Source organism: Xyrauchen texanus, chromosome 4, assembly GCF_025860055.1.
Source record: "Xyrauchen texanus isolate HMW12.3.18 chromosome 4, RBS_HiC_50CHRs, whole genome shotgun sequence".
NCBI lineage: Eukaryota > Metazoa > Chordata > Actinopteri > Cypriniformes > Catostomidae > Xyrauchen > Xyrauchen texanus.
Window position 1 is genome coordinate 39,313,830 of NC_068279.1, and position 10,710 is coordinate 39,324,539.

At 37.8% G+C, this 10,710-nt stretch overlaps 1 protein-coding gene across 3 annotated transcripts; it reads left to right on the forward strand.

The window, feature by feature from the left end:
- The first annotated feature begins 1,205 nt into the window (after window positions 1-1,205).
- LOC127640127 (zinc finger and BTB domain-containing protein 26-like) lies at window positions 1,206-7,794 on the forward strand. Of its 3 annotated transcripts, XM_052122536.1 has the most exons (3): window positions 1,206-1,307; window positions 4,962-5,005; window positions 5,093-7,794. In XM_052122536.1, the coding sequence occupies exon 3, from the start codon at window positions 5,099-5,101 to the stop codon at window positions 6,326-6,328; it is 1,230 nt and encodes a 409-aa protein (XP_051978496.1). In that variant the 5' UTR covers window positions 1,206-1,307; window positions 4,962-5,005; window positions 5,093-5,098; the 3' UTR covers window positions 6,329-7,794. The 3 variants fall into 3 exon arrangements, with proteins under 3 accessions (XP_051978496.1, XP_051978512.1, XP_051978504.1); XM_052122552.1 differs by having other exon boundaries at window positions 4,962-7,794; XM_052122544.1 differs by lacking the exon at window positions 4,962-5,005 and having other exon boundaries at window positions 1,208-1,307.
- The last annotated feature ends 2,916 nt before the right edge of the window (window positions 7,795-10,710 follow it).

The following is a 10,710-nucleotide window of genomic DNA, read 5'->3' on the forward strand; positions in this document are numbered from 1 at the left end:
AGAAAAAAGTAACTTGAGTAAATGTTGAGAGAATTTTCGTTTTTGTGTGAACTATTCCTTTAAGTTAAAAAATCTCTCAAATCACTTTCCAAATACCCATTTCTCCTCCACATGTGTCTAAATTCCTATTAATGATCATTTCAAGTACTGTTGTACAGTAAAACCTAATTTATTTTCTTATCAGCTGGTCATTACATTGATATAACAGATAAATTAAACTGTGGGAAAGGATGTGGTCGATCAGTTCCTCGCTTCCACTTAATTAAATTGCAAACCTCCCTGTGGTAAAGGTAGCAAATGACTAAAGAACAGTAAATTCAACTTTCCGTCAAGAAAATATGCAGATTTATATTCTCTAAGTTTAAAAATGTCTATTTTCATAAAATAAGAGAAGTCTAAAATAATTATATAAACACATTCAATGTGATGGGTTAAAAATTTGGATAGTTACTGCTGGATTGGATGGGTTAATGCCGCAAAATCTCCTCTACCACAGGGTGACACATTTTATCCCCCAATTTTCATAACTGTAACGCGTCCAGACGTTACTTTTAGCTACTATTCCAGATGTTTTCAATGATGATTGTTATTACCTTTACATTGTCTTCCTTTTTTTTTTCTTTTATTTTTTACTGTTACAGTAAAACAAAATAGCTGTCGTACTTTTTTTTTTTTTTTTTTTAAATCAGCATACATTAAAAGCAGTACGATGGAGTACTACTTTGTTGTAAAAATATTTTACTATTTAAATAATATATATTTCTCGAAAATTGACCATGACAATTGACAACTCAATTGCTCTAAAATATTTGCTTCATTTTCCAAACGTAATATATAATTTATTATTATTATTTTTAAGTAAAATAGTACCAGGACATTGTCTTGTTAGTTTTCGTGAAATAATTGTACTTAAGATGTAAAGATACTATCACCTCTTTTCGGTACCTCCTCTCCACGCTGAAATGTTTTGCTGCTCTTTTACTGTATAAAGCAGTGTTGATGGACTTTCTAGTTAATTACTATCTATACTCTTTGTTGTCTTTTAAGCTTGAGATCACGGAAAGCGCTAAACAAAAACATATTATTTACACGGAGTCACCTTTATTTGTTTCCTGCCCCTTTAAATTTCGCCAACCAATCGGGAAGCTCCTCTCGCTCACAGCTCTTCCTTTTCCGTCTCATGCTACACATGAAACACACAGGCGTTTCATCTCCAGGACAACGCTCAGACCGAGAAAACCAATTGTCACTGGTGTTCTTTAAGCAAGCACTTGTTTTTGCCACGGCCCTGCCATTGTTTCTTCGCAGTAAGTTTTCCGCTACTCATTTTTTTAAAAATGTTTATTACAAACTCTCGTGGAGACAACAACAACAAAAGCAGGCAAGGCATCAACACAATGCGGATTGACAATGAATCCTTTATCTACTGTTTGTACTCTAGCGCTATAGTGTTTCCAGGCCTGACCTTATTCACAGGAGCGTAATCATTGATCTTTACCGTGAATGAAAACGAGGCTGTGAGGGATACACTTACCTAATGGCACCTACGGATACAACTCCTGTTAATTAATAAAGCTCCTAGATTTCATTTAATGTTCAACAACTCATGTTTTCTGCAGTTTGTTTTGTCTACTGAATGTTCTTGGAAATATATATTTTTTAATGTTTTTTTAAAGGCTGAATCCAAAAAAGATCCCTCACAACCTCGTATACACACACACACACACACACACACACACTCAAAGGGTTGGGAGGATTACTTTTGAAATGTATTCACTACAGATTACAGAATACATGCTGTAAAATTTAATTTGTAATGTATCCCATTAGATTACTCAAGTTCAGTAACTTATTATAAATACTTTGGATTACTTCTTCAACACTGGTAGATTTTTTTCACTTGTTTTGACTATAAAAACTGCCAGTAAAGTAAAACAAAATACACATGTTTAAAATACATTCTCTGTAAACCTAAACATCTTATGCAGTGTTGTTTCTAAAACCTTGTTTTAAGGATTTTTAGATATTTTTACAGGAAAACAATACAAAAATTATCAAAGAATATGATTTTTGCCCAAATATCAAAGGTCTTACTTGAAAAAAATAAATTATAATATGAATCAGGAGCTTCAGTTAATGTTCACATCAACCATCAGAATGGGGGAAAAATGTGATCTCAGTGATTTAGACCCAGACGGGCTGATTTTGAGTATTTCTGTAACTGCTGATCTGATGGGATTTTCACACACATCAGTCTCTAGAATTGACTCAGAATGGTGCCAAAAACATTGTTGATGAGAGAGGTCAACAGAGAATGACAAATGTCTACGGTAACTCGGATAACTGCTCCGTACCATTGTGGTGAGAAGAATATAATCTCAGATTGCTGTTCTGAGATGCTGGTTGGCAGCACGTGGAAAACCGACACAATATCAGGCAGGTGGTTTTAATGTCTGATCGGTGTGTGTGTGTATGTATGTGTGTGTGTGTGTGTGTGTGTGTGTGTGTGTGTGTGTGTGTGTGTGTGTGTGTGTGTGTGTGTGTGTGTGTGTGTGTGTGTGTGTATATATATGTATATATTAGGTGGAGCGGTAGTGTAGCGGTTGGCGTGCTGCGCTACGAACCCGGCGACCCGACTTCGATTCCCGCTCATGGCCAACACCAGTGACGATTATCTGAACCGGTCCCGGGCCTCCCCTGGTGCAGTGTGTAAAACATCGCCCCTGGGGAGACAAAGGCGGTCAGGCGTGGTGCTGGCCACCCACCCCCTCGTGTACCGTTCCGGCCTACATAGGTGCTCGCTAACAGCACTTGCCCCTACAGTCTGTTAAGGCTAAATGGGGGATCTTTGTCTTTGTTGATGTATGTATGTATATATATATATATATATATATTAGGGCTGTCGATTTAACACGTTAATTCAGTGCAATTAATTTGACAAAAAATAACACGAAAAAAAAAATTACGCAATTAATCGCATGCCCACGGACCATAATAAGGAAGATTCCTGAGAAATGCAAGCTTGCAGTACCACCTGTTTACTCCAGAGGGCAGTAAGTGAAATTTCAGCTGTATGAGCAACACGCAGTTTATACACTGAAGAAAACACTTCAGTAGGCAGAACAACACAAACATGCGTTAAGTTCTTGCGTACAAAACACTCGGAGCGCAAATACGATCTAAGGGATCTCAAGATGTGTTTAAAGATTGAGTATTAAACTATGTTTAAGTTGACACAGTGACCTAAACATTTTATTTTTCTGACGCAACACACCCAAGACGTCTAACGTAGGTGTAAATTGACGGGCTCTTAAACAAGCCCTCATAATAATATATGATAGAGATATATATATATATATATATAATTTTTCAATATTTAAAGATAACTATGTATAAATATATATTGATATAAATATGTATAATCTTTATATATTATTATTATTATATGTGTATATGCGATTAATCGGGACACCATGTAATTAATTCGATTTAAAAATTTTAATCGATTGACAGCCCTAAAATATATATATATTAGATGCAAGTAGTACAACAAGACAAAACTACGGTTCCATTTTAACAACCAAAAAAACTTTCAAAAAGGGTATATCGACATTTTCAAGTGCGAGTAGGTCTAGAAGGCTGTATACACCGATCAGCCCCAACATTAAAACCACCTGCCTAATCTCGTGTAGGTCCCCCTCGTGCCAACAAAACAGTTCTGTCCTGTCGAGGCATGGACTCCACAAGACCTCTGAAGTTGTCCTGTGGTATCTGGCACCAAGATGTTAGCAGTAGATCCTTTAAGTCCTGTAAGTTGCGTACATTCAGAATGGTACATTCTGCTGCCATTTCTTCCCTAGGTAAATGACACACACACACCCGGCTGTCCACATGATCTAAAAGAAAATGTGATTCATTAGACCTGGCCACCATCTTCCATTGCTCCATGGTCCAGTTCTGATGCACACATGCCCATTGTAGGCGTTTTTGGCTGTGGAAAGGGGTCAACATGGGCACTCTTCTGTGGGATCGGACCATGCAGTCTAGCCTTTGCTCCCCATGTGCATCATTGATCGTTGGGCTCCCATAACTCTGTTGCCGGTTCACTGGTTGTCTATCCTTGGACCACTGCACACTGAGAACACCCCACAAGACCTGCCATTTTGGAGATGTTCTGACCCAGTCGTATAGCCATCACAATTTGGCCTTTGTCAAAGTCGCTCAGATCCTTATAATTTTACCTGCTTCCAACAGATGAAATTCAAGAACTGACTGTTCACTTGCTGCCTAATATATCCCACCCCTTGACAGGTGCCATTGTAGCAAGATAATAAATGTTATTCATTGGTTTTAATTTTGTGGATGTTATATATATTTATATATAGATACATTACACAAGGCATATAATAACAATCAAAAAGGAAGATACAAGGCTTAACAAAAATTCACACTTCACCTTACTGTTAATTGAAATAATGTCTTATTTCTATTTTAAGGTGAGTCAAATTTGGTTTATGTGATAGTTTACATTTATTAATAAAAATATTCCATAAATTACCAATACATTTATGATATGACTTTTTTCCCATTCCCGTCAAAAATCAAATATGGCGTGTGGCAGGGCAGAGAGCGGGGCCGGGTCGTGATCCTACACACCCGGTCCCGTATTTGGCTAATCACGCCTCCGTGAGGGATAAAGGTCGACTGCAGAGGATCGTGCGAGAGAGAGCGATCGTTAGTGGACATGTCCGCCGTGTGTGTTTATGTTGTCTTTTAAGTTTACTATTAAAATATGATTTATATCGCCTCCTCCTTTCCATTGATCTCTTTACAAGGTGCTTTTGTGAAAAAGGTTTATACTAACATCATTGTGACCACTCAAACCGATCATTTTATCCGATAATATAAGCCAGCATCTCATAAAATAAAAACTAAACCTTTGTGTCTCGTATGTCATTTAGCTAAATACGTGCATCTTAAAGTGGAATAACGGAGTGAGACACAGGTAAGAGATTTGTTTGAATAGCCTTTTAGTTATAATATGGGTAAAATGTGTTACTTATATAAAATTTTGCATTCCTCTTATTTGCAGTGTACAATGGCTCAGGACGGGGTGATCCTGCAATTCACCTTTCCAACGTTTGGGGATTCCATGCTTCAAAAGATGGATGCTCTTCGTAGAGACAGACGCTTCTGTGACGTAACCATCCGCATCAATGACTTAGAAGTGCCTGGACACAAAGTGGTATTTGCTGCCGGCTCCCCATTCCTCAGAGACCAGTTTTTCCTTCAGGACTCACACGAAATACAAATATCTACACAGCAGGATGCAGATGTTGGACAGAGACTTCTTCACTCCTGCTACACTGGGACACTCGAGTTTCCTGAGCTGGAATTAGTACACTATTTAACTGTTGCTAGCTTCCTACAGATGGGTCATATTGTAGAGCAGTGCACTGAAGCTCTAAATAAATTTATAAAACCTAATGAGGTCAAAGATGATCGTGCATCATCTCAACAACCATCGGCTTTTAATGCACAGCATGCCCCAACTGTTGTGGAGATACTATGTGATGAAGAAAATGAGGTGGACAATGATGGGGAAGATGACTTTGAGGATGATGATATTATCATGGAGTCAAAATCTCCACCTATGTTTAGAAACTCTCAGAACAGGAGTAGAGAAGACAGTCCTATTAGCATTGTTAAGGTGGAGTCAATAGATAACCGACTGCAAGACATCCCCGATAACTTCCAGAATTGCTCGACTCGTTCTCCAACACTCTGCTCACCAGAGCCACAACACTCCCTGATAAACTCCACAGTGGAAACCCGTTCTACTGAGATTTCGGCTAAACCTGCTTCTGAATATTCACTCTCCTCACCAGGGCCCAGTGGGTCTGGGAAGGGGAACCTTTGGGGATGCTCAAGGAATGTCGACAAAGGCATGCAGTGGTACCACCAGTGCCCAAAATGTGCCCGTGTGTTTCGTCAACTGGAGAACTACGCCAATCATTTGAAGATGCACAAGTTGTTTATGTGCCTCTTGTGTGGAAAGACGTTTACTCAGAAAGGAAATCTGCACCGGCACATGCGTGTGCATGCTGGCATTAAGCCCTTCCAATGTAAAATATGTGGAAAGACTTTCACTCAGAAGTGCTCACTGCTAGACCATTTGAACCTACACAGTGGGGACAAACCCCACCGTTGTAATTACTGTGACATGATGTTTGCACATAAACCAGTTCTCCGCAAACACCTGAAGCAGATCCACGGCAAGAACAGTTTTGACAATGCCAATGAAGGGAGTATGTTGGAAGGGCTATAAATTCATAGGAAAATCTCAAACTATTATATTGATATACACAAGACACATGTTTGTCTTGCAGATACAGGCAATTCTGTAAATATATATTCCTAAAAGGGTTGCACGGTTATGACAAAAATCATCATTGTCAATTATTTAATTTCAATTTATACAATTTACATTAATATACGTGGATCAACTGCGTGCCATATTTTTTTATGTAGGGTACACATTCAAAACAAGCAGAGAAATGTTTCTCAATTACTCCACAGCCATTTTGTCAGTAAATGAAACGGTGCCTAAATGGTAAAATGGTAAACTTCACATGTATTTTTTTTAACAATTTAAATTATACACTGAAAAGGCAATCAACTGTGACAGCACTGACCATTGTGATTGGTTACAATGGTCAACTGCTGCAAAAAAATTAAACACATATTAAATAGAAAATTAAATAAAAACTTTGCCGTATGAGTAGACCTACATGGACACTTTTCACATTTCAGGGTTTGGAAGGCAGAAGCAAACGATTGCAGGGTAAACTTTGATAAAGGTGAATGGGAGACCATGGCAAATATAATTTTTGCTTTACCCATTTTGTCCAACATCAAAAGAAAAATGCCACGATTACATTTAGTACATTACAAAAATTGAGAGAGGTGGATTACGGCAGTTAGAAGAGAGATGGCAAATTTACTGTCACTCTCTCAGTGGTTATCGCACCTGTGGGAACTCGTTTTTTAAAACTAATTCCAGGGTGAAATAGTACAAAGTATATGGTTATAAATGTACACAAAATAATAATAAAAAAATTGCATATATAAACAGTTTGCTAGATTTACGATGCTAAATAAGGTGGAAATGCATCATCACACTCTGTGAAAAGGGTCCATCGAAACATTTCACGATTAGTTCATTATGGCAGCTGTAATTGAAATCTCAATTATTTATTTGAATAATCGTGCAGCTCTAATTATTAAAAAGAGTTTGCGAAATTTAGTCAGGTTTCGCAGAAAACAATATGTACTGTAGTTTTGAATGCTGTTATGGCATTATTTGACAGGGTCATATCTTTTGTAAAGATTACAATATACAGTTACAGTATATCTAACAGACCATATGTAATTTCTGACCAAATCAACAGAGTAATGCTAGCTATGTGGAGGAGTGCTAATATATTACTTATTTGGAAACAGCTGTATTTCTGTATTGAATGTTTCCGTTGGTGTAAACATGTGATACATTTGAGAACATTGCTGTGACTCATTAACAAAAAATATAAGATACTGAATAAAATGTGCATTCTTGTGGGTGTTGGAAACAATATGATGCTATATACATGAAATAATAGAGGACAGCCGGTCAGCCAGTATGTATAGCTTATTCTAGATTAAATCATTTAACCCAGACTGGGTCCAACTATGTTTATTTCTTTACTATTTTATTACAACAGTGTCATGGTGGCAGAGCATTACCACAGACACTTTGTCGACCTTCGTCAACGGCAAGGTTGACACCTGCTACAAAGGTTGCAGCATCAGATGCCAGGAAGGCAATAGGCATGAGCTACTTCTCAACTTCACCTGGTCAGCCGGGAATGTGGTCCACCTTGCACATCTCCAGGATCTGGAGCAATGCAGAGCAGACATAAGGTGTTATTAATGGTAGTTTCTATTCATTTTACACATGCATCATACTGCACTAGAGAGTTTCTCATTAGACAAACATTCGATTTTCACTCAGTACCTGAGTATACTGGTCATCATCCAGTCATCCATCCTTGTCAACTTCTGTTATAATTACCCCCGGACTGTAAAGGTAAGTAATTTTAGGTTATTTCATGTCCCATGTAGATGTAAAACAACATAAAAACTAAATTAAACTTACCATACTGAGTTAACAAGTACTTACTTTGACACCAACTTTGAAATCAAAATGATTCGGTGTGAAAATACATACCTGCACAATTCCCCTTTTGTCCTTTGTACTGATTACAACTAGAAAATAGTAATAATAAAATGATGATAATAATATGTAGATTCTTAAGCTGCCACCTCACCAAGAGTAAGACGGTGTGTGAACTGGTCGATTGCTGTTTTGGACATACAATAGGTATATACACCAGGAAACTTTAACAGAGAGAAAAATCATATGCATGCAGATAAACCAAAGCCAACAGCATTGAAACCTTAAACATCTGGGTGATTCTCATAACCAAATGTCATGGTCCTATTTTACACTAAATTCAAAAGAAATAATTAAGTTTTGCACATATAATAATGAAGCCTTATAATGAAGCCTATGTGCAAAACAACCCATTTTCATAATCAATAATTTGGTCGATGTTAAGGATAATTATGAATAAATGCTCCATTATGTGCACCGCGATTAGACAAGTTTCAGAGGTATACGACTCTAACGCAGCACTTCAACAGGGCAACTAATAGCCAGTCAACAAAAATATATGCTAAATAACATCTTATTGCACAAAATGATGAAAGAGAAGATTTAAGAAAGGCTCCAATACAAAGTGGCACAAACCCGTATGTGGGCAACCATAACATAGAATGAGGTGCTTTAATGTAACCAGAGCATTTAGGAGATGATTCTTGCTGTGTATTCAAAAGCACAGAACTGCAAGATAATGATGCATGTACACATCATCAAACCTATTTATTTAAGCGCTTTGATGGCAGAAACAGCAACGTCCATAAATGAACTAAACTTGAAGCATTAAAGTGGTGAAACTTCTTGCAGAGGGTTTAACTGTGCTGACTATTATTCACTTGTTAAGCACAGATATAATCATGCTCTAAGAGGTTGCATCTTTCAATTTTGCAATTTGAGAATTGCGTCTCCCATTAAAACCAGCACTAAAAATATGAATGTTAATTGTCGATCTCACTAATCAACTAGTCAGTTGTTGGGACCACTAGTCAATAATTTGACCACCGTGGCACATCCCTAATTGTGACATGATTTTCATGGCACTTGCGTACATTTTACCCCCAATTCTCACTAACACGATGTGAAAATGTTTAAATTTCTTTGTAGCCAGCAATTGAAGACATTCTTTAATTTTTTTGTCCGTTGTGAAAAATTATCTAGAATTCTATCTTTGGGTGATTTACTTATTAAAATGCCTAAATATCTAACAGAACTTTTAATCTCAATACCTTCTATATGACCTTTTTCAAGACTGTGAATATGTGAATAGGCATAATTTGACTTTTATTTCGATTAACAGTGAGGCTTTTGGGCTATCTCTCGCCGGGCTCGGCATCGTCATTTAAAAAGCCCTCTCTCCCAACAAAGCCTTGCAGGATGACCTCCACTTTAGTGGGGAGGGCTTATCAAGCATTGTTGTAGTCTTTCATGCCAATTTTGTAAAAAATCACTCAGCATCTTTGGGGTTTTGATTTCAGAAGAATAGACTTTATTATCACACAATAAAGCCGAGTTGCCTACGGTGAAACCACAGTACCAACAACAACTGAAGCATCTCTGGTTTGGTTTTACTTAAATACATCTCCTCAAACAAGGTGGGGCTTACATGCATTATCTATCATGCTCTTCATTGACTCTGGTCTTGACCATATTAAGAAGTAACAGAATGTCCTTTGGAAGAGATCAATTCTCCCCCCTAAGTAATGCTATTTATGTTTCTGCACACACAGTCAAATAGTCAAACATATGTGAGCACATATTCATCACGTCACAGGCCTTTACATACAGTAAACTGCATGTTTGCCCCACCTTGTTTGAGGAGATGTATTTAAGTAAAACCAAACCAGAGATGCTTCAGTTGTTGTTGGTACTGTGGTTTCACCGTAGGCAACTCGGCTTTATTTTGTGATAATAAAGTCTATTCTTCTGAAATCAAAACCCCAAAGATGCTGAGTGATTTTTCACAAAATTGGCATGAAAGACTACAACAATTGGCGCCCGAACAGGGACAGAAGAGAGCAGAGTCGTTACATCGCGGGCTGGCTGGGAAGGCGAACACAAACACGGTGGCCACCATTAAGAGGTAAGCAGATTTTGCTTATAAACGTTTGTGTTACTTGCCAGTTTGCCTGTGGTGGTAAGAACGCTCAAAAAGCTCTTCTAAACCAATAAGGGAAATAAAATAAGACTAAATAAACAGTTTTGATTCCAGAAGAAATAATTGCATGCAATGATTTGTTTTTATGTGCTGTTAATGGTCTAGGTGGCCTGGCAGTAAATAAGGGCAGATAAAGGGAATAAAAAGTCTCACGGATACCGCTTGTATTGATTAGCAATACGAGGCTGCACGGGTGAGCAGGAAAATGTCTCACGGATACCGCTTGTATTGATTAGCAATACGAGGCTGCACGGATACCGCTTGTATTGATTAGCAATGCGAGGCTGCACGGGTGAGC